At 52.2% G+C, this 26,952-nt stretch overlaps 1 protein-coding gene across 9 annotated transcripts in view; it reads left to right on the forward strand.

Moving 5' to 3' along the window:
- RPH3AL (rabphilin 3A like (without C2 domains)) overlaps positions 1-26,952 on the forward strand; it is a 156,222-nt gene that overhangs the window by 113,481 nt on the left and 15,789 nt on the right. For 6 of the 9 annotated variants that reach the window (XM_047759279.1, XM_047759283.1, XM_047759278.1 and 3 more), the window contains one exon: positions 12,740-12,914. The exons of the other annotated variants lie outside the window; for them this stretch is intronic. In XM_047759279.1, the coding sequence (XP_047615235.1) occupies positions 12,740-12,914 (175 nt within the window). The remainder of the gene's footprint in view (positions 1-12,739; positions 12,915-26,952) is intronic. 9 annotated transcript variants of the gene reach the window in all.

Here is a 26,952-nt window from a genome sequence, read left to right on the forward strand (position 1 = left end):
ACTCAGTCTTCCCAAAGGAGGTCCTGAATAAATGCTGCCAACTCCCTCGTCAGAAGTTGTTTGTAAGCTGCCCCCTCCTGAGACAGACCAACAGGCCATTAGGAAGGATGGCCACTCTGAACTTAATTCCTATCGAAGGAAAAGAAGGCAAGAACAAGGGGAAAATTTTGAAACAAGAAAGTAAGAGAAGGATGGAGAAAGAAGGAAGAAAAAGACAAAGAAATAGTTAGAAAATCAGGTGTTCCAGCATGACGAACCCTAGTTTTAATTCTGCTGGTTGTCTTGGACAGACAGACAGACAGATAAACAGGTGTATATATGCATATATGACTCTTAAACCAAATTTGTCTAATCACTTCCATTATAATAGAAACAGTGTCTGGAGTTCCTGTTGTGGCTCAGTAGGTTAAGAACCCGACTAGTATCCATGAAAACATGGGTTTGATCCCTGGCCCTGCTCAGTGGGTTAAGGATCCAGCCTTGCTGTGAGCTGCAGCGTAGTTCACAGCTGAGGCTCAGATACGGCGTGGCTCTGGCTGTGGCGTCGACCGGCAGCGGCAGCTCCGATTCGACCCCTAGTCAGGGAACCTCCATATGCCACAGGCGTGAACGTAAAAAGAAAAAACTAGAAGCGGTATCTATTAACTCTGCTTGCCAGGGAGCGCGGGGAATCCAACAACTTTTTTTCGCCTGCCACTTCTTGTCTTTTGTTGAGACAATCTCGAATGTGGGGTCAGATTATTAGTATTACTGATGATCTTATATCTACTTTTTAAGACTGGTTTCTTTCCCCTTTTTTGTTATTTCATAGTCATATTTACATTAGTCATTTAGACCAATTCTGTCTGTAATTTACTTTATGGATCACAGTGAGTTTTCTGGTGTCACTGAGTCCTCCGTTCCTGAGCTTTTTGTTTCAGCTCAGCTGTGGGTCACCTGGAGTATACTTTTGAGCAATTTGGGGGGAAGACTGGATGCATGTCTGTTTTCAGCCGTTGCTGGTAGGGTCCACAGCCTCTTTGGGGGGGTTGAGAATCACAGCCCTTTTCCAGATTACAGAGGCAGGTACACAGCTCAGCAGATTGCGTGGTTGCCGTTGTGTAAGACCGGCTTTACACCTGCCCCGGCCCCACCCGCTGCACACGCTGGAGAAACCTCCCAGTCACAGCCCACACACTGTATGCCTTCTGCGTCTCCATCCTGCTTGAGTAGGGCAGCAGGTAACCCAGCCGTCAAGTAGGAAGGTCCGCTTCTGGTTTGACCCGACAGATGGGATCTCCAGAAGAAAATAAGATGTGAAAACAAATGTGTGTGTTTTATTAGCCCATCTCGCATTGACTCGCCTCCCTCAATATCAGCGTGTTGTCCTGAGTGGTAACCATGGCTTTTCACGCTCAGCTTGTCACCATGGAAACCGGGTCAGAGGGTGCTGCCCAGTAGCCTTGAGAGCAGCATCTTTTCCAACCAGCAGCACAATGCCCCGGGGCCCTTCCTGTTTTCCACGGGATCTAGCTCCTTCTGCCTTTATGCTGGGAAACCCTGGTTCCCTTTGAAAACCTGCCCATGTTTTCCCCATTGTCAAAATTCTGACTCCCGGGGGTCAGGTGGGTGCAGTGACTTCCGAGCGGGAGCTTGCTTCTCTGCAGCGGTGGAAGTGTCAGCGGTGGTGAACTCATGCTGGTGTTTTCATAACTTGGCTAAGCCTTTCCTATCTTGCGCCACTACAAAAAAAAAAAATTTAATTACTGCTTTCTTTTCCTTTCCTACCAGCTTTTCTCCCTGAAGCACATCCAGATTGAATGTACCAGCCATAGGCTGTCCGATTCCCCATGTGTCAACCTGCCAAGGAGCCCAGGGATTTAATAACATCCACATCCAATTACCAATCTGTTATACTTCCATTTAAATCAAAGTCATACATGCATGTGCTTTTAAAAAAGATCCAGTTGTGCTGAAGAGCATATGCAGGAGGGTGGCAGTCGCCTGCCCAGCCCCTCCCTTCCCCAGCCCATCACCAACCCCGCGCTGGCTCCTGCCACGACTTCCACTTCCTTGGTTTGTCAGCCTCACCTACTCTACCGACGCCACGCTCTGAAAGGTGAGGAGCTGGGTAGCTTGGGCTACTCCGCTTCCCGTCTCTCCTCCTAATTTTTGATGCCATGATTATTTTTAACTCTGATTAAATTTGTACCTTTGTATTCTATTTGCCTTTCTTCTCCCATCAACTTTTAACATCCACCCCTGGACACCCTCTGCTCGAGTTGTGGGTGTAAACGGCTCTACTCTTCCCTCCCTTACTCTCAGCTCCCTCCTTTTCTGGATGATACCTCTTCTAATAGATTGCCACGATCGTACGCTTAGATTTTTCTTTCGCCGTAATTCATTCTTCCATGCTTTGTGATTTGCACCTGGATCTTAATTTGCCAAGGTGGCCGAGTGGCGACAGGGGAAGAATGCCATTGAAAGAAGAATTTATTGTGTATCTGCCCAAGAGAGGGGGGTGTGCCAGGCCGCACAGGGCCACGTGGGAAAGCACCAGATTGAGTCAGGAGGCAGAAAGGAGTGCAGGGAAAGCCACAGCCTTTAATGAGGTTTCTACAGGAAAGGCAGGGCAGGGCAGGGTCGGTATCTTAGCAGTGGCTATCTGGACTAGGTCCAACAGATGTTGGGGCCTGGGGGCTGGCCTTAGTGGCCCAGTGCCTGGTGCTGTGTTGAGTTAGAGCACAGGGGATGTTGGCTTGGTGAGGGAGAGTTAGCTAAAGGAGATGCTTGGGGTGTGGATGCAGGACTGGTTGGAAGGTTTGTAGTAGCTCTTTTGCTTGCCCACAGAAGCTGCATCGCAGGGGAGAGGTGAACGACGTTGGCCATTGGTTTGGCCCTGTGATTAGTGGATACCAAAGAGACAAATATGGAAACTGAGAAAACAGAACACCTGTCTCTAGGTTAATTCTAAGACTTGAAAAACAATAAAGAGCGTTTACGGTTCCAAACCTGTATGTGATTCTGTAGGGGAGTGACGAGGGCAGGATCCACAGCCGGATTCGTATTTTGTTCTTCTTCCCTATTTGTGGCCCACGTTCTTCTCTCTGTGCCTGGTTTCCTCGTTTGCAAAACAGAGCTGATGATAGGACCCACGCCATAGGAACTTGACAAGCGTTAAGTAAGTTAGAGATAAAATTCTTGGAATGGTGTCAGACACAAAATGTGTGTCAATCATTCTTAGGAATTTGGAGTTCCTTGTGGCTTGGTGGGTTAAGGCGCCGCCCTTGTCTCCATGAGGATGTGGGTTCAATCCCTGGCCTCACTCAGGGGGTTAAGGATCTGGCGTTGCCACAAGCTGCAGCATAAGTCGAAGATGCAGCTCTGATCCAGCATTGCCCAGGCTGTGGCATAGGCTGGCAGCTGTAGCTCCAGTTCAGCCCCTAGCCCAGGAACCTCCATGTGCCGCCGGTGCAGCTGTAAAAAAGAAAATTATTCTGGTGATGGTGATGAATTTAAATTTTTATTCTTTTGTAACCAGTAAGCACCTCAGAGTCAAATGGTATATGACGATCACATTTTGATCATTTGTGATACCTTGACCCCTGAACCGCTCAGAGGAAAATGTTCCCAGTACAAGATCCAGTGGATTTCTTATTAACTCTTTATTTCCTAAAACAACATCACATTTTAAGTTACCCGATATTTGGCCCATGATTTTCTGGTATGATTTTTCGTTCTCTCTGGAATTGTTCATTGCCCTTTTGTCTCACTGACAGAGAATAATGGAACTCTCTGTCCTTTTATGCAGCTTATTGATTTTAGCATCTGTTGCGTGGAGTCGTCTTCTCTCAGAAACCCCTCCAGGCCCTTTCCTAGCTCTGCCCTGTTTACCGAAAGCTGTCTTTTGGGAATTCCCACTGTGACACAGTGCGTTAAGGATCTAACTGCAGCAGCTCAGGTTGCTGGAGAGGCGCAGGTTCAATCCTGGTCCAGGGCAGTCGGTTAAGGGTCTGGCGATGCTGCGACTCAGATTCAGTCCCTGGTCCAGGAACTTCCAATGCCATGGATGCCACTGGGGGTGGGGGAGTGGGAGGGTGAGGGAGCTGTCTTCGTGGCATTTCCCTTCAACCCACCTCCCGCATTGGAGACGGTTTCCAGGATCCTGTGTTTTCCTCTTCCTTGTTTTTCACCTGGGTTTTGCTGGATTGCAGCCTGAAGTAACTTCTTAAAAAGAGAATGTGCATAGAAAAATTGGAGCCCTTGCAAGTCTAAAACTCCCCTTATCCTGTCTTCTTGTTTAATAGATAATTTGGTAGGATTTTAGATGCATGCTCTTTAGCATCCAGTGTTGCCGATGGTGAGTGTTGCCGATGGTGAGTCTGATGCCGCTCCTTGTAGGAGACCTCTTTTCTCCTTTCTGGAAGCTTCTAGGACCTTCTTTCTATATTTGTAACGAAGCGATTTTATGAGGATATGTCTCTTTTACTTTTCATTTTTCCTATCTTATAGTCAATTTTAAACCTTCAAATCTGAAATCTCATGGCCTACTTCAGCTTTGGCAATGTTTTTCTATTGCTCTCTTACTGGAGAGTCTGTTATCGGGAATTTGACCCCTCAAATTGAACATTTTTGTCTCTTATCATTCCAGATTTTCTCATTTTTATCTTCCAGCCTTTCTGTTACATTTTTATATACGTGCACTACATTTTTAATTTCCGAGGACCTCTTCTTATTCTCCGATTTTTCCTTTCTCATAGCCTGGTGTTTGTATCTGATGAATGAGCCTATATATATTTTAAGTGCCTAAATTTAACTTTCCTACATTACTCAGTTAATTAGCAACACATGCAGTTGTTTCTTCTTCTAGAAGTCTGTAGAGGTTGGATGTCTCATGAGAGGTTTGGTGGCTTAAATGGCTGAAAACAAGAACCATTTATTGGCTCACGATTCTGCAGGTTGCGCTGAGGTCAGGAGGGTGGTTCTTTTGCTGGTATCTCCTGACGTCATTCAAGGGCTCTTGTCATCTGAGGTCGGGATCCAAGGCACACCCCTCGGCAGCTGGTGTCAGATGTTGGCGGTCGGGGGGAGTCTTGGTTCTCCTCCTTGTGGCCTTTCATCTTCCATACACTGGACGAGGCTCCGTCACCTGATGGCAGCTGTGCTCCCAGGGGCAAAACAGGAAGCGCCTGGCTCTTGAGACCGGTTAGAAGTCACATGTCGTTTCTGCCTCGTTCTGTGGGTCAAAGCAAATCACAAGCTTAGACCAGATGCAAGGGTTTGGGGAAAGAGACTCCACCTCTTTAAACAAATATATTAAAAAAATAAATAAAACTCACTATTTTATTTTTTGCCTTTTAGGGCCGCACCCACAGCACATGGAAGTGCCCAGGCGGAGGATCAAATTGGAGCTACACCACAGCCATGGCAACATGGGATCCGAGCCATGTCTGTGATCTACATACACCACAGCCCATGGCAACGCTGGATCCTTAACCCACTGAGCAGGGCCAGGGATTGAACCTGCTTCCTCTTGGATGCTAGTTGGGTTCGTTACACCTGCGCCACCACGGAACTTCTAAAAAATATTTTATTCAAGTATAGTTGATTTACAATGTTGTGTTAATTTCTTCTGTACAGCAAGTGATGGAATATATACAAATACATTCTTATTCGTATTCTTTTCCATTATGGTTTGTCACAGGATACTGACTCTAGTTCCCTGTGCTGTACAGTAAGACCTTGTTGTCTGTCCATCCTGTGTGTGACGGTTGGTCTCTGCTAACCCCAAACTCCCCCCTCGCTCCCTTGGCAACCGCAAGTCTGTTCTCTGTGAGATGCCGCCTATGGATGGAAGGAGGGGAAAATAATTTAGGGCCATGGTTAACCTACTACGACCTCCCAAGCAGCTTCTCTCTCTGTCTTGACTCAGCCTGCCACAGCAAACTAACTTAGACAAGCGGCTTAAGCCACAGGAGTTTATTTCCCACAGTCCTGGAGCTGGAAGTTCAAGACCAAGGTGCCAGCACACTTAGCTCCTGGCGAGAGCTCTCTTCCATCTTGCTGCATCCCACACAGAGGAAAGAAAGCCAAGCTCTCTGGTGTCCCTCTTTTTTTTTTTTTTTTTTTTTTGCCATTTCTTGGGCCGCTCTCGTGGCATATGGAGGTTCCCAGGCTAGGGGTCTAATCGGAGCTGTAGCTGCCAGCCCTCACCAGAGCCACAGCAACGCAGGATCCGAGCCACGTCTGCGACCTACACCACGGCTCACGGCAACACCGGATCCTTAACCCACTGAGCGAGGCCAGGGATGGAACCTGCAACCCCGTGGTTCCTAGTCGGATTCGTTAACCACTGAGCCACGACGGGAACTCCTGGTGTCCCTTCCTATAAGGACAATAATCGCATCACGAGTGCCCCACACTTAGGACCTCATCTAAGCCTATTTACTTCCTAAAGGCCCCCATCTCCAAATACCATCACCTTGGGGGCTTTGGCTTCAACACATGAACTTGGGGATGGAGCCAAACTGTGGTTCAGCCCGTAGCGCCCTCTAAGGGCCAGTGTCTCCCTTAAGTAACTTGAGTTCCTTAAATCCTGGAGTTGGAACATGGGTTCCGTACTCTCAGCTGACGGGTCTGTTAGGCATCTAGCGTGTGGCAGCAGGTGCCGGGGGCCTGGGGCTCCACCCATCATGAAGCTTTCTCTTTGGTGTAAGAAACAGACATGTAGATAGGCATTCAAAACAAACGCCGTGCATGCATGGCAGTGGGGGGCGCCTGCACGGTTCTATGGAAGTTTCTGGCTGAAAGTTCCTAAAGGCTGGATCTCATGATCCCAGCCCAGGGACGGAAGAAGGAACAGCCTGTTCAAAGGCCTGGAGCCATGAGTTGGCTTAGCGTGGTCTGGGAGGGGGAGCGGCTGTGTCTGGCTGATCCCCATTGTGGGGGAGGGAGGGGGCAAGGGGAGGGTGGGGACAGGGTTTGGCAGAGAGCTCTGGGGCCTTATTGGCCATGCTGTGGAGGCCAGCTGGCCTCTTAGGGCTCCTGGGAGGCTAGCACTGTGTGTGTGTGTCTGTCTATCTGTCTGTCTTGCCAGAGTGGGCTGACCCTTTCAGAAACGATCACTAACAGGCCATTTCCCATGGTTTTTCAAGAGCGGAGCTTGTTGAGCAAACAGATCTGGTTTCCCTGAAGGCAGAGCACCATGCTTTGTCCCCTGGAGACAGTGCCTTTGCTTCGCCTTCTTGATTTGTTCATTCAATCACTCAGGCAGCAACATTCCTGCCACACCCAGGCTCCTTGCTGGCTCCTGGGAATACAGGGTGGGCTCCAGCACAGCCCTGCCCCTGAAGAGCTCACAGCTTCCCAGCGGGCTGTGGGACTGGGGCAGCAGTGCCACGTGGCCTCCAAGAGCAGGGCAGAGGCACTCTGATTCTGCCCTGGGTGACACGGAAGACTTCCTAGGGGAAGTGTCCCTGCTTCCTGGAGCCGAGGGTGGAAGGGCACTCCAGCTGGAAGGAACAGCATGTGCAAAGGCCACAGGCTGTCCCCTGCTCCGACCTGTGGAGGGGGAGTGTGACACCTCACCTGAGTTCATGCAGGTGCACTTCCCAGTTGCCTGGGAGGCAGGGAGAGGCGGTAACACACCGAACTGGCAGGGCAGTGGACGGGGACAAAGGTCTTAGGGCCACCCCTCCCGCACCCTCCACAGCGGCCACCCCCTAGGCCTGCCCTTCTGTCCACCAGGGCCTGCCAATTACCACCTTCTCCAGCCACAGCCATTTAGGAAATGCCGATGATTAGCGATTGTTATCATGGTAATTAAAATTCCCAGGGAGCAGCTTGGCTAATACCCATCAGTATCTGCAGTCAGGTTGGCCGTGAGCTGAAATCGGAATGAAAACCTCAAAGCAGAGCACAGAGCTGGAAGCAGTGCCAGCAGAGGATCGAGGCCCCCACCGCCACCCCTGCCACAAGGGCCATGGCGGCCGTGCGGGTCTTTTCTCGTTAAATGGCATTTTCAAGGCTGGCTGCTTCGCTGGCCTTATCACAGCAAACCACACGTGGGGAGCAGCGCCGGGCTCTGCAGAATCGCGGAGCTTCTGCAGCAAGTGAAGGTTTTCCCATCTGCAGCCCTAGACAGGGCGGTTAGGGGTTCATTCCCACGGAGGGCTTTTCCTGCCGCTGTTCTCTGGGAGGGGGTCAAAGGAAGATGCCAGGCCGTAGGTGATGGGCTCAGAGGCAGAGAGCGGAGATCACGTGATTAAAAGCTGCTGCTGTGCGGTTTGCAGGGTGGGGATGGGTGGCGAGATGAGAGAAGGTGTGTCCTGCAGAGAATGTGCAGGGACTGGCGGCAGGGGCGGTGGCGGGGGGGCAGCAGGGATGCTACTGCTCAGAACCAGAATCCCTCGCCCTTCCCCTCGCCAGTCCTGCTCTCCCATGTGGAAGGCGTTTTCCAAAACACTGACAGTGTGTTTGATGCATCTCGTGCCCCCCCCCCCCACCCGGCCTTCATACCAGGGGATGCCCCTGCATGCTCTCATCCCCCTGCCTTGGGGACTCAGAAAGTTTTGGGATCACCGGCCAGGCTGATCCGGTCTCTGCCCCTCGGCATCCGGCCTCCACCCGGGCTGCAGTGCCAGCTCAAGAGCAACAGATACCCCGAGGCCCCGTGACAATGAACTCACTCGCCCCCTGGGCCCCAGGGACGTGCTGCAGGCCTGGCAGACCCTTGGGGCCATGGCCCCTGCTGAGCATAAATATCGGGGTGCCTTGTGTGAAATTGACAGGGATATTTATAGGTCACAATGGTTGAATACCGAAATAAATAAATAAATAAAAATAAAAGGTTGAATATCAGCCGTTTTCCTATAATACAACCTAGTACTTTGGATCCTGTGCTCTTTATCCTGTTTCCCAGAAGCACATGACAGGTTAGTGTTTTTTAAGCGGGTGGGAGGTGTAGGCTGTTGCAGCAGGAAGTGAGGCTGGTGGCGTGGGGCCCACAAGCAGTGATATGCCAGGGCGGGCAGGGGCAGCCAGGCCATGGGTCTCAGGGATACGAGCACGTGGCTCCCTTGTGGCCTGGGGTTCACAGTCAGGGAGGCGCACCGGCTCACCCTGCTCGGAGCTTCCCCTTTGACCCTCTTTTCATCTCAAACAGTAATTCCGCTTGATTAATTACAAGAACTTGGGTGACGCCCTCAGGCCACTTCCCCAGGAAGGAGACAGGCTTTGTGTGGATTGGGACGTGATCCGGCAACCAAACCATAGCCGCCAACTGAGTCATTCAGCCTGTGTTTCTGGAGCGCCTACTGTGTGCCAGGTGTGTGCTAGGCGCTTGAAGATCAGTGGTGAGCAGAGGCGCCCTGAGCCTCCCTCCTGGATGGTAGGCATAGAGGACTCACCAGAAGGGGGACGCCACCCCAGTGTCCATCGACATATGAATGAATAATATTCTGTGTATTCGTAAAACAGAGTCCTATTCAGCCGCATAAAGGAAGACGTTCTGGCAGGTGCTCATGAACCTTGAGGACAGCACCTGACTAGTATCCATGAGGACACAGGTTTGATCCCTGGCCCTGCTCAGTGGGTTAAGGATCCGGCGTTGCCGTGAGCTGTGGTGTAGGTCGCAAACTTGGCTTGGATCCTGTGTTGCTGTGGCTGTGGTGTAGGCCGGCAGCTACAGCTCCGATTCGACCCCTAGCCTGGGAACCTGCCTATGCTGCAGGTGCGGCCCTAAAAAGGAGAGAAGGAAAAAAAGACAAATAATATATGATTCTGGTAGTACCGAGAAGAGGCAAGTTCATATACAAAAAGCAGATCAGCAGTCACTGGGGCTCGGGGGAGAAGGGGCAGGGAGTTGTCCTAAGGGTAAAATTTCAGTTTCACGAGATAAAAAGAGTTCTGGGGATGGACTACCCCACAGTGTGAATGTACTTAACACACTGCCGGTACCCTTCGAAATGGTTGCCATGGTAAATGTTCTGTGCATCTTCACACCGTTAAGGGCACAGTGTGGGGTCGCCTCCCTGGAGACCCCAAGTGCCCGGTTGGAGGGCTGGCTTTTCTTTCTGGAGGGCAGTCTGCTGATACACGGCATCTAAATGGACACCCATCCCTTGACCCGGCAGTTCCACTCCCGGGAGTATTTCCGAGGGCAGGAACCGACACCTGCCTGCTGCGGGGGGTGCCAAGGTGATGGCTGTGCCAAGGTGATGGCCGCAGCACTGTTCACAGGAGTGAAACATCGGCAACAATTTAAATGTCCATCGGTGGGGAGTTGATTTAATTAAGTTCAATAAATCCAAACTCTAGAACCATAGTAGTTTCATGTGGAGACCATTACATATTAACACAGAACAACTGCTCTGATAGATAGTTAAGTGTCATGGAATCTATATGAACCCATGCCTCAAAAAGAAAAAAGAAAAAGGACTGAAAAAATTGTGTCTATGCCCGGGAAAGGGTGTAAGATAATTCACAGCACATTGTCAAGCTGGGCTCTGCGTGGCTGTGGGGTGACAATATGGGGACCTACAGTTTCTTTATTTTGCTTTTTTGTTGTTACCCTAATTTTGCGTGCTACCTGTGCATTTCTCAGGCAGAAAAAAAAAAAAAAGGCAAAGCAGCATCCACAGCAGGAGTCAGGGAGGCATTATGGTGCAGGTCCTAAGCCTACCTAGACCCCACTGTTCACAGAGGGTGCTCAAGGGCTTGCCTCATGTGGTCCCTGCCCCATCCCCACCCCCAGCCCAGCGCATGCAGGGCAGGAGGCTGGCACGCCTGAGGGAGGGCAGGCAAAGCCAGCACTGATAGGTGCCCAGGGCTTTGCTTAGAGGGAGGCCGAGTGAATACCTCGCCAGCCCCCCATGGCCTTCTGGGCTTGGGCACCTGTCCTCAGAGCCACGCAGCCATTCTGCAGTGTCAGGGTGGCCTTGGCGCACTTCCTCTCCCTACATGGCACTTCTCTGCCATCTGGGCTCCCAGACCCTCGTGTCCTTGACCATGTCTGACCCACTGAGGATTTATCCCCCAACTCAGCTTCAGCTTAGGGAGCCCCCCTGCTTCTATCTGTAAGCTGTTGGGATTAGACTGGGACCTCTGGTGCAGGGCAGAGGCCAGGGGAACGGTAGCTTGGCACTGGGCAAACTTCTTAACTTGTCTGAGCCTCGGTTTTTGCATCTGCAAAGTGGGGACGATAATAGAGCCTCCTCAAAGAACAGTTCTCCCCGGCTGCCCCTGGGAATGGGAGAGGAGACTTTTTAATTTCACACTTTGTGACTTTTAGATCGCGAGCATGTGTTACTGATTCAAAAATATAAATACATCTCAGAGGAGGGTTGTGAAAGGATCCAAAAGGGTTTTCCAAGGCGTCTCCTCGAAGCACCCATCCCACCAGATGGGTTCCATGGTATTCAAAAGCCACGCGGTAAAGCAAGCCCTTCTGCGCAGGGGAACTGAGAGGGAGGGCTGAGTGATTCATGCCAGGGACAGGGTTTGGACTCAGGGGTCCCGGGCCGGGCACTCTGGGCGTAAGGAGCGAGGGAACAGTCAGTGCTCTACAGTGAAGGGCTACAGTTAAGGTTATGCAGACTGGTTCCCAAGGTTCAGTTTCTCTAGAAAAACCTGCCAGGTAGGTTCCATGTGGGAAGCACTGGATGTCCTTTCACCCTATTGGAGAACTCTTTGTGCATTGGTATATTAAAGGCTCTGAGAAGTCCTGCAGTGATGGAGCTTGGGTTAATCTAGTGCTTCCTGGTACAGATGATTGAAAACATCTTTTTCTTTTTCTTTTCTTCTTCTTTTTTTTCTTTTTTTTTTTTTTTTTTTTTTGCCTGGCTCCTGCTAACATCCCACAGAACCAGTGCTGTACAGAGAAAGTTTGGGTGGAGTGGGAAACACCATTCTCTAGAGAATCAGGGCAGACTCTGGCCTTCGGATTATAAATTCTCCCTTTTGCATAGGGGACCAGGTCCCCTGGTTGTAAAGCTGCCCACGTTCATCAGACGAGAGGAGGAGGAGGGTGACAGGGATGGGTGTGGGGACCAAGTCTGTCAAGTGGCTGCCCTGCGCCCCGCCCGGCCCTGGGCTGCAGGAACTTACATGCATTAGCGAGTCTGACCTCACGGGGGGGCCCGGAGATGGCGCTGTCCCTGCATCCCACCTACTGATAATGGAAGCGAGGGTCGGGAAGGTTAATGCGTCCAAATCTCCGGGCTTCGGGGGTGACAGGTCCAGGATTCAACCCCGGCACGTCTGCTCTGACCCGCCAAGCCTTCCTCCTTGGGGAAAAGGTCACATCCTTCCTTCACGCGCTCGCGTTCTTCTTCCCAAAGGCCCCAAATGCATTCCCTTCATCAGAAAAGAGGTCACGGAGCCCTTGGCAGCCTCCGAAGCAGGCATTAAGGGTTCAGGGACGTTGTCGCGGGGGCTGCTCTGAATTCTAATCTGTGGCTCTTTCTGAGCTCCGGGCCTGTCCGTGCGCCTGCAGAGATGATCACATCCCGAGACGTTGTCCTAGACCGCGGCCAAGACCAGGTCATGGCCAGTCCTGCTCTTCCTCCAGCTCCTCGTCCCTCTGTCCAGAGCCTCGAGGGCGGGGTGGGCAAGAGGACAGCAGTGGCTCCTTGCGAGCCTTCTGGGTGCCCTGCACAGCGCCCAGCCCTTTCCAGCAGGAGGGGAGGGAGGGCCGGCAGGGAGCACCGTCCAGGGAGGCTGCTCTGTATCCTGTGCTCTGAGTCGCTGTCTCCCCGCCCAGGTCTGGAAGAGGTCGGGGGCCTGGTTCTACAAAGGGATCCCCAAGTACATCCTGCCCCTGAAGACCCCCGGCCAGGCCAGTCACCCCCACTTCCAACCGCTGCCTGTGGAGCCAACCGAGCCAGAGCCCAGAAGCACTGAGACCAGCCGCGTCTACACGTGGGCTCGAGGGAGAGGTAAGCCCCCCAGGCCCCCCTCTCCTGGGACAGCAGCCAACATTCGGGCCGTCAGCCAGGCAAGCAGTGCCCTGGGCACCAGGCCAATGCCCAAGGTACTTCCAAGTGGCTCACGCTGGTCTCCATCCACCTCTGTGCCCTTGGCTCCCCACCTGCACCACGTGGGCAGCTGGACCCTAGCAGGGAGCTTGATTGCAGCAGGAGGGTCTGCAGAGGGCCGTTTTACCCCCGGGCACTAATTTAGGGGCGAGGGTGCTATGAACAGCATTAGAGGTCTGGGCAGAAATGTGATGTTAGCTGAGGGTTTTTGCAAAGTATAAACATGCCTCTTGGAGTTCCTGTTGTTGCTCCAGTGGGTGAAGAACCCATCTAGGATCCATGAGGATGCAGGTTCAATCCCTGACCTCATTCAGTGGGTTGAGGATCCAGCATTGCCGTGAGCTGTGGTGTAGGTTGCAGACGTGGCTTGGATCTGGCGTTGCTGTGGTGTAGGCTGGCAGTTCCAACTCCAAATTGACCCCTAGCCTGGGAACCTCCATATGCAGCAGGTGCAGCCAAAGAAGGAACGGAAGGAAGAGAGGGAGGGAGGGAAAGAAAAGAAAAGAAAAGGCGTCTTTCCAAGGTGGGCCAGTACCACCGCCTCTCGGCACTTGTCTTGTGTCTCAGGAAGTGGGGACTCCTGGCTTCCCGGGTCCTAACAACCAGAGTGACCTTGTGCCCAGGGCCCCAGGTGTTTGTGGTGGCTGCACTGATGAGGGTGCATGCCAGGTGGCCACCATCGGCAGGAAACTCTGCCCCGCTCTGCCGCCGTTACCGGGGGTAGTCGATGGCTCTCCACTGCTTTCATGACGCTTTAGTGTTTGTGATTTTATCTTCAAAGTGCCTAGTCTCCCAGCAGGTTCCAGGGGTGGACAGGGCGGGTGTTTCGTTGCTCCGTTTTACAGATGAGTAGCCTGAGGCCCCAAGAAGAGGAGCACTTTGCTGGTGTGCGGCAGAGCTGGGACCAAAAGTTGGGGTCCTGCCTTCTGGCTCCTTCTGCCCTGAGGTGCCTGAGTTTCAGCCCCAAACTCAGGGTTTTAGGCTCCTACACGAGACAGGGCCGCCGGAAGGCTAAGGGTTCTCCCAGGCTGAGGACAGTGGACCCAAGAAGGCTGCTTCTGAGCGCCTCTCGAATAGCCCTGTCTTTGGATTATGACCTGGCGTTTGGCTTCACGTCATTTGCACTTGGGTTTTCCTGTCATGAAAGCAAGGCATGTTTCGTATACAGCTTTGAAAAATTTCAAATGAGAGAATTTAGGAAGTAAAAATGCTCCGTAGGTCAGCCCTTCCAGACGCACCCGGCAGCAACAGCGTGGCGTCTGTTCTCCAGGTGTTTTTTGGGTCGGCGTCACTCGGCCAGGCGAGCTCTTCTTGCAGCCAAGGCCTCCCTGGCTAATCCTCCTGGACTCGGTGTGCACGTCCACGTCCCAGGAGCTCACCTTCCCACCGCCTCCTGCCACCACTACCACAGACAAGCTTGGTGGGGACGGGGGCGAGTGCAGGTGGAGCGGGGCAGCAGGCAGCCGGAGGGGAGTCCCTTTTCCACCCGCAGCGCTGGGGCTTCCTCCTGGCCCTGCTCCAGCCCCATCTGGGTGCATCTGTGTCCCTCAGACGGAGGACAGAGGATCCCTGGAAACAGAAGCCGGGGTCACTGGCAGGTTTAGATGGTTTTGCTTTAAGGGCTTTGAGGAAGAGAAGCCCTGAGGCCCCACCCCTGTCTGTTCCAGCAGCAATGCAACACACGCACACACGCACACACACACGCACACACACACGCCCCTGGGGAAGGGCAGAGCCTTCTTCTGTCTCTTCAGCAGCCCAGACATACAGATGGCCTTTTAATTATTTGGGCGAGAAGGCCAGCGGCCTTCACACTTGTACTTGGCTCTGTTTATTAAGCGAGTTTGCACTGAGGCCAGGCCAGGCAATGTGGAGGCCCCCTGGTGTGAACTCGGTCTGAGTTCGAAGCCCCCCAGGCTCCCAGCGCACAAAGCAGCTGGCAAGTAGCCACCCCTCCCTGTCCGCAGCCCCATCAGTCCTGGGGCCGAGTGCTGCTGCAATCTGTGCTCCAGATCGGGGCCTTCTGGCAAGCCTGGCCCTCCTAGCACCCCATTCAGCCCAAACTGAGCTGGGGCCAGACAAAAACAGAGTGCCCCGCACTGGGGTGTGGGCTCCCCCACCACACTGGAAGCTGTCTGCAGGCAGGGCCACATCTGTCCTGCACAGGCCGATTCCTCAGCATGTAGTGAGTGGGGCAGAGGCACAAGGCAGAGGCTTATTAATTAGATGGTTGAATGGAAGAATGAATGAACTACCCCCCGGCTCTGGGATACATGAAAGGCCTACAGAGGGATTTTCATAGGGGCCTGGGTCAATGGGCTTTTAGATCAGTTTTCTTCCAGGGCTCTTGTCTTCAGGGACCCCAGAGCCAGCATCCCCTCCTGCCCCACAGTCCCTGCTCCCCGGCCTGGAAGCCGATCCTGGCACCAGCTCCCTCTCTGGCTTCCCCCCACCACCCACCCACAAGGCTCCCTTCTCCTTCTCTCTCTCCTCCTCCCTCCCCCTCCCTCCCTCTCTGCTCTTGGGCTGGGACATCTGTGACCCCCAGCTTCTCCCCCCATCCCAGCTCACAGCACTCGGAAGAGGAAGGGGAGCCAGTAGAAAGAAACCGCAAACTTTGCCACCCTCGGAGCAATCAATCGGGTGAGATGGATTGGGGTTTCTGCGGCAGGTCCCTTTTCTTCTTCCTTTAAATTTTCTTTGTTAGTTTTTAAGTACAGGAGAATACAGGATCTACTTTTAATAAGTGAAGCAATTCAAAAGTCTATGAGAAATTAAAACCTCTGCTGCCTGCCATCATCTCCAAACCCCCTTTTCCCTGTTCCTACCAACATATACTTGATGCAGGGTTATCATTTGGTTTGGCTCTTACCCATAACTCTGTGTGTTGCTTTTATCTTTTAAAAGAGAATCGTGGGCCTCCCTCCAGGCCAATAGATATAGATTTTACTTTATTCTTTTTTAATGGTGGAATAAAATCCCATCGTATCATGTATTGTGATTTAATTATCCACCTATGGAGAAACATTCAAATAGTATCCGGCTTTTTGCCACCGCGAGCAATGCTGAAACGCAATGTACACGACGCTTTTATTGCCATGGGGCAGATTTCCAAAACTGAGTCATATGTTTTAAATTTTAGTGGACATCACCAAACTGTATTCCCAAAATGTTCCAGTTGTTTAGATTCACTTCTACCTGCATCCTTGCCTGCCGTGCATATTATCGGTGTTTATCCTTGTAGCCAGTATACGAGATGAAAAATGATTTTTCATTTTCCACCTTGGCTCGTTGACTCTCTCTCCCCAGCCTCATGGATTACTTGCGTCTCCTCTTTTAAAAAGTTGCTCTTTAAACCCAATGCTCATCTTTTATTATGTTGTTTATTTCTTGCACCTAATTTCTAGATGCTCCTTACGTGTTAGGGATACGAAATGAGTTGCAGATATTTTTCTCCTTGACTTGACGTTCTGTTTGACTTTCGTCCTCACTGCCAGCATTGTGCCACTCAAACGCAATTTCTGGAGACCCAATTTTTGGAGGCATGAGCCGGCTGTGTCCCCCTTTGCCTCGCAAAGAAGTAAAGCTCTTTTCTCCTTCTCCCAAAACTTTATCTCTGTGGAGTTCCCAGGGTGGCTCAGCAGGTTAAGAATCCAGTGAGTATCCATGAGGAGGTGGGTCTGATCCCTGGCCTTGCTCAGGGGGTAAGGATCCGGTGTTGCCACAAGCTGTGGTGGAGGTTGCAAAGGCAGCTCAGATCTGGCATGGCTGTGGCTCTGGCAGGCGGCTGCAGCTCTGAGTAAACCCCTCACTTGGGAACTTCCATGTGCTGTGGGTGTGGCCCTAAAAAGACAACCGGGGGGGGGGGGGGGACACCCACACAATTTCTCTTCATTTTTCCGAAGTCAAGCATGTCTTTCTTTTGCTTTCCGGTTTATAGGTTTCCTATCTTGCTTTGAAATGTTTTCCTTTGCAAGGTTTAAAAAAAAAAATCTGCTAGATAAAAAGTTGAAGTAAGATGAAAATAAAAGGAAATTACTTAAATACGATACGGTTACCAAAAAAGCCGAAATGGGACACCAAATAGCATAGGAACTGGTAAAGCACGGACCATGTTCTGTCAAAATGCAAGCGTTCCTCCATCATCCCCACCATTCGACAGACAGCATTTCGTTGTATTTAACTGCTGTAACCAGGCAAAAAAATAAAAAAATCCGTTGCTCTTAGAAAAGAAAAAGTTCTATTATTTGCAAATGATAACATTGTATACGAAGAAAACCCAAGAGGGCCTCTTAGAACAACCCACTCAGACTTATCAGAGAATTTGGGAGGTGACAGGACACAAAATAAATCAATAGTTTAAACCAAAAACTCAACAGTTTTTCTCCATACTGACTAATTAGAAGTAGAAATGGGGGGTGGGGGTGGAATCCATTCATAATTACCACAAAAATTATAAAACTCCCCAAAACAAATTTCTAAAAAGAATTACAGCTCAGAGTTCCCACTGTGGCTCAGTGGGTTAAGAACCCGACATAGTGTCTGTGAGGATGCAGTTTCGATCCCTGTCCTCGCTCAGTGGGTTAAGGATCCAGCATTGCTGCAAGCTACAGTGTAGGTCGCAGATGCGGCTCACATCTGGCGGAGGCCTGCACCTCCAGTTAGACCGCTAGCCCAGAAACTTCCATATGCCACAGGTGAGGCCATGAAAAGGGGCAGGGGGGATTGTACATTGAATGTGGAGAAAATTATAGAATCCTATCAAAGGACAAAAAGTAAGGCATGAACAGTAAGGCAGACAGGACTCTTAGGACAGGACTCCAAATTAATAAGTATAACAATTCCTCCCTGATTCTCAGCATTTTTAGAGTGGAATGGATTGAAATGTTTTCATTATCCATTGGATAAACAAAATATAGTATAATCAGGTGATGGAATATTACTGAGCCTTGAAAAGGAATGCAGCACTGCCATGTGCTATAACATGGATAAACCTTGCAAACAATGTGCTGAGCCAAAGCAGCCAGACATAGAAGGCCGTAGAGGATATGATTCCATTTATGTGAAATGTCCAGAAAAGGCAAATCCAAGAAGACAGAAAGTAGATGAGTGGTTGTCATGGGCTGGGGAAGATGTGGGGAAACTGAGAGGGACTGCCTGAATGGTATAGGCTTTCTTTTAGAGGTAGTGAGAATGTTCTGGAATTTGAGAGTGGTGATGGTTGCATGACTTTATACTAAAAACCACTGAATTGTATACTTTCAATGAGTGAATTTTACAGTATATGAATTATATTTCAATTTTAAAACTTTGTAAGGAAGCTAGAGAGTGGTTTAACAAGGCTTTTTTTTTTTTTTTTTAAGAGCAAGGGTATTGGGAGGAGTTGCCTGACCAAATAGTGATGCTTGCTATAAAGTTTTTATAATCAAGAGAAATACTAGCATTTAGGCCCCAGAATAAATAGAATATTTATTCATAGAATAGATACATAGGAGTTCCCTGGTGGCCTCGTTGTTAAGGACTTGGTGTGGTCACTGCTATAGCTCAGATTCGAATCCCTGGCCTGGAAATTTCTGCATGCTGTGGATGTGGCCAAAAAAAAACCCCAAAACCCAATGAATAAATAGATTAGTGGGCTAGAATAGAGAAATAATAGACCTGAGGATGTATGGGAGCTTTTAAACACAGGTAGCTCTTCAATTCATTGGGAAAATACCAGGTTTATTTAACAACCAGAGAGGCATGATCAGATTTCCATTCCATTCCATGTGTATCCAAGACCTATTACAGACAGATTAAAGATCTAAGTATTAAAAAGAACATAATGAATGGATTAGAGAAAGACTAGAAGTGTTTCTTTCCGCTGCGTTCAGTACGGAGAGCTGACGGCTCTCTGACCCCTGGAGACCAGGTGGACTGACTACCTGACTTGGCACTGTCTCCCCCCTCTGGACACTGAGTGCTGATTTTGGTCGAGGACTTGCCTGCAGACCCCTTGGTGAGCCCCCTGCAAGCTTGCTCCTAGCAGGACCTCCCTTCTTCCTCCAGGATGGAGTGGGGAACAGGGCGACCTGAGTTCCTCCTGGTGACTGGCCCTGGGTCTGACCCGGCTGCCTCTGGGGAGAGGTTTTCATTCCCCTACCGCATCAATCCGGTTGAAATGTGTGGTCTACGCTGCTTTTCCTTGGCAGATCATTGTGCCAAGGTTATGGCCGCAATAAACATAGTCAGTTTTTGTGCCCTCTCGGGTCTCTTTGTTCCCCTATGAAATATAAGGTCTATATGGCAGAACCAGTACTGTGGGCTCTTGGGTCTTAATCCGTTTAGAGTTGGACCCGCCTCTTCTGCAGGCTTCCTTCCTTTCAGCCGGATTCCTACCCTTGGCTGGGTATGGAAAGATATTTGCTGGAAGTAGGGGTATTAATTTGACATATTTGGGTAATAGGTGACAGTTCCCTAGTATACTGGAAAGCTTAAAGGAAGCTACTGAGGCTTTGGTTCGGCAGCTCGGCAACGTCAGGACAGATGTCTTTGTAATCCTTGCTCTTTCCCTCATGGTCACAAGATGGTTGCTGCAGTTCCAGCCATCGCTATAAAAAAAAGAAGAAAGGGAGTTCCCGTCGTGGCGCAGTGGTTAATGAACCCGACTAGGAACCATGAGGTTGCGGGTTCAGTCCCTGCCCTTGCTCAGTGGGTTAACCATCCGGCGTTGCCGTGAGCTGTGGTGTAGGTTGCAGACGCGGCTCGGATCCCGTGTTGCTGTGGCTCTGGCGTAGGCTGGTGGCTACAGCTCCGATTCAACCCCTAGCCTGGGAACCTCCATATGCCGGGGGAGCGGCCCAAGAAATAGCAACAACAACAAAAGACAAAAGACAAAAAAAAAAAGAAAGATGAAAGAAGAGGCTAGAAAAGTAAGCTTTCTGCTTTGGCAGCCTTGCGAGGAGCTGATTCCCTGTTAATGGAGAGCTGATTTTATCTGACTGAACTCGTTGCATGGGGCAGTTTTGCTCAGATAGGATTTGGGGAGTCCAGTGCTGAGAGTACCTAACAGGACGGGGCTGATTTTCTTCAGCCCCCAGACCTGTGACTGGGAGGCAGCCCTGCCTGGGTCTGCTCTGTGGCGGGTCTGCCCCTTCTTTCCCAACGGTACTGAGCACCTGAGGTGGGGTGGGGGTAGGAGCTGAAGCCCCCAGTCTCTGGTCCATACAGGGCCCTGAGGGTATTCTAGGATGTCTGTCTTGTCCTCAGATGGGAGCCAGAGAGCCGAGGTTCCTCGGAGATTGACTCCTGGATCAGTGAGACTTTGCTGCGTTCGCCTCTCCCAGGGAGCCTGGGGCCGGGCCGGGGAGCAAAGCCCACAATCATCTAAAGCTTTTGTCACAGCCCCGTGGCGTGGCCAAATCACTCTGCCCGCCGCCCCCCGCCCCAGATCCCAAAAAGCCCCAGCTGGGCGCAGGCAGGTGCCTTGAGCCCCCAGTAGCTGAGAGGTAAATTCACTTTCCTGTCCCTGCCGAGGCCTGGGTCACAGTCCCTCCCCCCGGGTCCCTCTGCACCACCCCCACCCCCCAATCCTCCCCCTGAGCAGAGCACAGGCTCTTGGACGGAACTGAACAGAATTACACACCAGCTCACTTCCAGGTCTGTTCTGGAAAAGTACTTCAAGGTTTTGGATGTGTTCCAGCTGGGTGGATTTTAAGAAAAATCACGGTTTCATGAACACTTTTATTGGTTGGTGAGACTTTAAGCAATTTTTTAAATCCTGGACTCTGGTTCTATTGGCATTCCGGTGAAAGCAGGCTTCGGGGTTGAGTGGTCTGGTTCAGCTCAGTTCCAAAGGTTGACCTGGAGCAGCCCTTCTGAGGGACCCCTCAGGCTGCCTGTCCACCCCCACGCCGCTGTCTCCTGTCCCCCGGGAAAAGCCAAGTCATCGGCACTGCGCTGGCCTCACTCACAGCTCCGTGACTCCTAGCCATTATTTCATCTGATCCTCGGAACGGCCTGGGGGGCCATGTTGGACCTGAAATTGACTCTAAGTGATGGATGAGGAGGGGGATGTCTGGCCAAGGTCACGTAGGCTGCGGCCAAGAGGGCCGAGGACCTGGACTTCTGAATCCCAGCCCACGCGCCTCCCCTGTGAGGGTAGCGCGGAGCAAAGCCGCTGACACTGGCGTGTGCTTTCGGATTTGCAGGGGTGGAGAAGAAGGCTTTCACGGCCTCTAGGGATGGGGGCGTATGGTTCCTCGGGGAACTCTCGGATCAGCTCCATTCCCCACCCCCTGCCCACCTGCAAGTCTGCAGCCCTTCCGTCTCACCTCTGCTCCCACTCTCAGGACCCCACATCCACACATGGGGAGGATGGGATTAGCCCAACCCCCTCCTGCTCAGGCTGCCTTTTATGCATCCAGCCTGTATCCGATCGGACATTCTAGATGATGTGGCTAGGCAGGCCCAGTTGAAGCGCCTTTCCCCAAAATCACAGCCGGGACAGAGCGAGAGGAAGTCTGTGTCTGGCTTAATAGCCACTGAACCACAGAATTGGGCATTTCATATCTCATGAGGTGGTGAGTTCCCTGTCACTGGGAGCATTCAAGCAGAGGCTGGACATTATAGTAGGGATACTATGGTTCAGAAACTGGGGGATGCTTGCTGTGGGCTTGTTGCTGTGTATCCAGAGTGATTTTCCCAACGTCTTGACCAGGGCTGGGGGGGATGGTGACACATTCTATGGCCCAAGATCGAAAAAGCCACATGGCTTTGAACCCGAGACCTCTGTCTCATTAGCAGAGAGCTGCAGCCGACTGAGCTAATAAGCAGTTTGGTGGCAGCCGTTTTTCCATCAAACGCATATGCTGTTTCCTGACTTCTTAATGCAGCGTGCTATTTATACCAGTAGATCCATTCATTCTTAATGAGCCACGGTTGTGGATTGTAAAATGTTTTATTTTCAGACAGGATTGCTCACTGCCCAGAGCCAGTTGTTGCTATGCCTCCTTCTTTCTTTCTCTGTTCCTGAGAAATTCACATTTTGGAAGCTCCTGGGGCACTCAGCTGCCCTCTCCCACCTCCCACCCCCACCGCCCATGTCTCCCCAGCAGACTCAGGACTTGCCGTTTCTGTCACATCTGCCTGGTCCTGGTACATGAACTCCCTGCAGCCTTTGGAGCCGCCGGGAGTGTGTGTTGTGTGCAGGGGGCCAGGCTGGCTGAGGCTTGGAGAAACAGGCAGAGCAGAGCAGGAGGGCTTCCGTGTTTGGCGGTAGATGCCATCTGTCCTTGGAAGGTTCGACATTTGCCGTTGTTACAGGTCACAAACTGGTGGAACGGTGACTCGATCTGGCTCACTGCTTTAAATTCATAGACAACTTTTCAAAATGTGGAGAATTCTCAGAGTTCCTGCTGTGGCACGGTGGGTTAAGCATCTGAATGCAGCAGCTCGGGTCTCTGTAGAGGTGCAGGTTCAATCCCCAGCCTGGCACGGTGGATTAAAGGATCCTGCTGCAGCTCGGGTTGCAGCTGCAGCTCGGATTCAGTTCCAGGCCTAGGAACTTCCAAATGCCACAGGTATGGCCATAAAGTACATTTTTTTTTTTTTAATGTGGAGAATTCTCGTTTTTCAAAAATGTGGAGCTCTGGCTTCTTTTTTGAAACTCAGAAGGCCTGGCAACACCGCCCCTCCATGGAAAAATTGGACAGGCTAATGGCTAAACCCCTTCATGCCGGACTCGTGGTTTCTGGTTTAACCGCAGTCCCCACTCTTCCCTTTTGTCTCTCACACTCTTTGCTCATCACCCCTGCAGGGTTATTAAGAAGAACGTGAAATAGTTCTTCTTTCCACATCCCTGTGAAAGAGAGAATAGAAGACACCAACAGGGACACCATTGCCGAAAACATAGGCTCACGTGTCTGGAAATGAAGGAGTCTCACATCCAGCCCAACCCTCCTCACTGCTGACCCTTCCTCCTGTCCCATCTGTGCATCTCTCTTCCTGATCCCAGCCCCGCAAACTGCGCCCACGGTGGCTCTGCACTTTCTGTGGAGGTGACCCGCCATCATCACCCCCAAGACCTCAGAGCTCCTGTGCTTCCCACAGGGGACCCCAGGGCAAGAGAACTTTCGTTTTTGGAAGTCCTTCTTCTTCTCTGGGCCTTGGTTGCCCCATGAGTAGGAAGGGGGTGACAGGGGCCAGGAGAGAGGGTCTGTTCCCTTCCAGCTTTCATAGCTTCTGTTCCAGATCCAGGGGCTGAGGCTTTATGGGGGATTCTCCCAGAGGCAGTCAAGCAGCTCCCAGACTGTACACAAGGCTGCCTCTGCTACAAAGAACAGCGGTTCCCATCATGGCTCGGTGGTTAACAAATCCGACTAGGAACCATGAGGTTGCGGGTTCGATCCCTGGCCTCGCTCAATGGGTTAAGGATCCGGCGTTGCCATGAGTTGAAGTGTAGGTCACAGATGAGGCTTGGATCTGGCATTGCTGTGGCTCTGGTGCAGGCCGGCGGCTACAGTTCAGATTCGACCCCTGGCCTGGGAACCTCCATATGCCGTGGGCACGGCGCTAGAGAAGGCAAAAACAAACAAACAAACAAAGGACAGCCGCATTTCAGCAGCTGCCCTGTCCTCCTCACACACTCACACACACACACACACACACACACACACACACGGCACATGCATGCATACAAACACAATCCTGCTATGTGCTGCTGGTGAAATCCCATCAAACCCACCCAGCACGCACGCACACACACACACACACCTGTGCCCTGGGCTTGTGGTCAAGGTTCCCTGGGTGCTTCTGATCTTCCTGACTCTCCCTTCACCGTCCTGGCCCTGGGAGCGTCTCTAAGGCGTCATTATCACCTTCCCTGTCACTATGTGTTTTACACCCTGCGTGCGATCTAGAGTCCTGGGGAGCTGGAAGTACCTGGGCTTTTTATATATGTACATAAAGATAATAGAATCCAAATACATAGACGTGAGCCAGAAAGGGCTGTTCAGAGAGGAGGGAGGCGCGGCTGCCTTCGAACCCTCTGAGGAGGCTGCTGTGTGTCCAGCCCGGCACCCGAAGCCCCTGACCCAGGCCTTCATCATGTAGGCCTGAAGTTTCGGTCTGGAGAGTAAATAAAGCTGTGGAAGTTCCCCTGGGGCATCGCCTTGGGCTAAGGAGCCAGCAATGCCACAGCTGTGGCACAGTGGCAGCCGTGGCACGGATTTGATCCCTGGCCCAGGAGCTTCCACATGCCGCGGGTGCAGCCAAAAAAAAAAAGCCATAATCGGACAGTCCTGTCTGTGGCTCCCACTCGGGGACAGGAACACCATCCATCCCACGGAGGCAGGAGAAGGGGGTGGGGTCGTGCCGAGTTGGGATAAACACTGACAGTCAGTCTTCTGTGTGGCCATCGTCCTTCCCGTCAGCCGAGGGCCTGGGTACCATTTACCTGTGGGTCTGTGCCGGTGAAAGAGGCAGGTCTCAGGCCCCAGGTGCTGTGCTCTGCCTTCGTGTAGCCGCCCCCCCCCCCCCCGCCAACACCTGCCCTGAGGGTACTGCTGCCGTCTGAGTTCATGGAAGAGGAAATAAGACACGGAGGAGCCAGATCGCTTGCCCTGGACGCGGCATGGGCAGAACAAGGAATGCGCGTGGTGTTCGGGAAACTCTAAGTCTCCGGGAGACGGAGGCCTGGCCGCATCTTGTGTGGCTGTGTTTTGAAAGGGCAGCCCATGCGTTACTAATTTGTCTTGACCTTCGGAGCCCTTGGTGAAGCCAAACGCTAGCTCGGTGCCAGTGAGTGTGAATGGAGGGGCCGCCCCCCGCCCCCCAGAGCAGAAGCCCTGAGCTTCCAGGAGCCGCCGTTGTCCCCACTGCTGCGCCCCACCCCCGGCCCCTGCAGCCCTCCTGCCTGTCCTGGGGGTCCTCGCTGGCCTGAGGGTTGATTTCCCAAGAGGAGAAGGTCCCCATTAGCCACACCACAGAGGTCAGGGGTATGGCTGTCACTTCTGATCTGTGCAAACCTGATGACGGCCTCTGCTGATTGGATGATGCCAGCTGCAAGGTGAGGGCTTGGGACTCCTTGTCCCCCCCACACCCCCAGCCCCGATCTGAGCTGCGTTGGGAAAGCAGGCCCCAGCCCCACCCCAGCCAGCCTAGCTTCAGGTCAGCAGATGAGCGCAGAGCTCCGGCCCCGTGCGGCACAGCACAGCCCGCTCCAGCCGCTCACCTGTCTGGCCGTGTGAACCTACAGCTTAATCCTGCCCACTCGAGATTTCTCAGCCTCTGGGGACCTGGGCCTGCCTGCTCTCTTATTCCAATAAAGCCTGGGAGGGAGCAGTGCTGGCTCCACTCAGCTCAGCAGCGCTCTCCCTGGGGCCTCCTGTCCATCACAGGGTGGAGACCAGCCTCGAGGAAGGGGCTGGGCTGAGTCCCACTCGCTGGCCCAGGAGCGCAGCAGAGGCTGTGAGGGTCTGTGTGCCTGGCAATCTCCTTACAGGAAGGAGGGGCCGGGCTGCCCCTGCCTCGGTTGCCCCTGGGGTCCATGTGAGGTCCAGGCGAGGCTGGCAGCCCATCCCCACACCCAGGCTCTGAAAGCAGATGCCACGGACCTGAGCAGGGAGGGCGGTGCTGAGGTTCCAGCCCCGCTGAGGGAATCTGACGGCCACACCCCAAGGCCCTGCTCTGAGGGAACGTGACAGAGAGACAGAAACCCAGAGGCAGATGGCCAGAATTGTAGAGAGACTGGAGAGTAGGAGAAAGGGACCTAAGTGGAAAGGGGAACCCGGGGACGAACCCAAGACTCAGAACACATAGGGTTACAAAGAGAGGGGGAAAGAAAGAGAAGCAAAGGCAGAGAGAGATCTTTTTTAACCATCAGCAAGAGAGGCCCCAAAAGATGAAGTCAAAGACATAGGCCCAGAGACACACAGAGACGTAAAGAAAGACAGAGAGCCCTGATGTCACAGAGCAGATGCGTTTCGCATCCCAGCAAAGGAGCAGGCAGGCGGTGCGGACCCGCTTTGCTTCATCTCTGCCATAAATCAGAAGCAATAACCTGCCAGAGAGAAACGGTGCAGAGCATACCCAAGCCAGACCAGCCCCTCGCCCCCCTAACTGCCTGAGCCTGGAACCTCCCTTGAGCCCACACAGCTGTCATGGCCCCCGGAGAAGCCCACCACCTGGCCTTTGCCTTTCCTGTGCTCCGTCAGGGATGCCTGGGATGCCTAGCACACCCCGATCCCAGCAAGTCTTCTGTCCAAATCATGGCCATCTTTAAATTCTACCTTTTCCAGGAAGCCCTCCCTGATTTCTCCTTTCCCTGAACACTCTCCACCTCCCCTGCAGAGTATCATGTTCCCTCTGGAAAAAGCTGTTCCTATCTTCCATCTGCCCATCTCCCATTTTATCTGGAGCTCCTCCAGCCAGGGCAGGACCACAGGATTTCAGGGCTGGCGACCACATCACCATTGATCTGAAGATTCGTCTTCATTATCTGGTGCCTCCTGTCTGTCTGCAAGGCCCAAGGAGGGAGTTAATTAAAATCAATGGCAAAGGAATAAACAAGCCTAGGAAACCCTCCGCTCCCCAGCTCTCAGTTCCCGTCCTGGCCCGTGCTGTCCCAGATGGCAGCCTGGAAGGCGGACCAAGGAAGGAGGGCTCCCAGGTGCCACACCCTCACCACACCCTCAAGGGTGGTCCTATGACTGTCCCCGGCTCAGAGATGGGGAAATGAGGCCCTGGGCGATCAGGCAGCTGGAAAGGGAGGGTTATCCAGATCTCCTGACTCCAGGTCTGGGAGGGGGGCCTCCAAGCCCACCCTGTGAGGACAGGACCCCCACCTCCCCCAGCCTTGCAGCCACCTTTTTGTCGTCCAGACCCTGACTCTCTGGGGCCCTGGAAGGAGTTTCCAAAACAAAGCAAGAACCTGTTCTTGGGGCTGCAGTTTGGAAGAAGA

This window comes from Phacochoerus africanus, chromosome 14 (genome assembly GCF_016906955.1).
Source record: "Phacochoerus africanus isolate WHEZ1 chromosome 14, ROS_Pafr_v1, whole genome shotgun sequence".
Classification (NCBI taxonomy): Eukaryota; Metazoa; Chordata; class Mammalia; order Artiodactyla; family Suidae; genus Phacochoerus; species Phacochoerus africanus.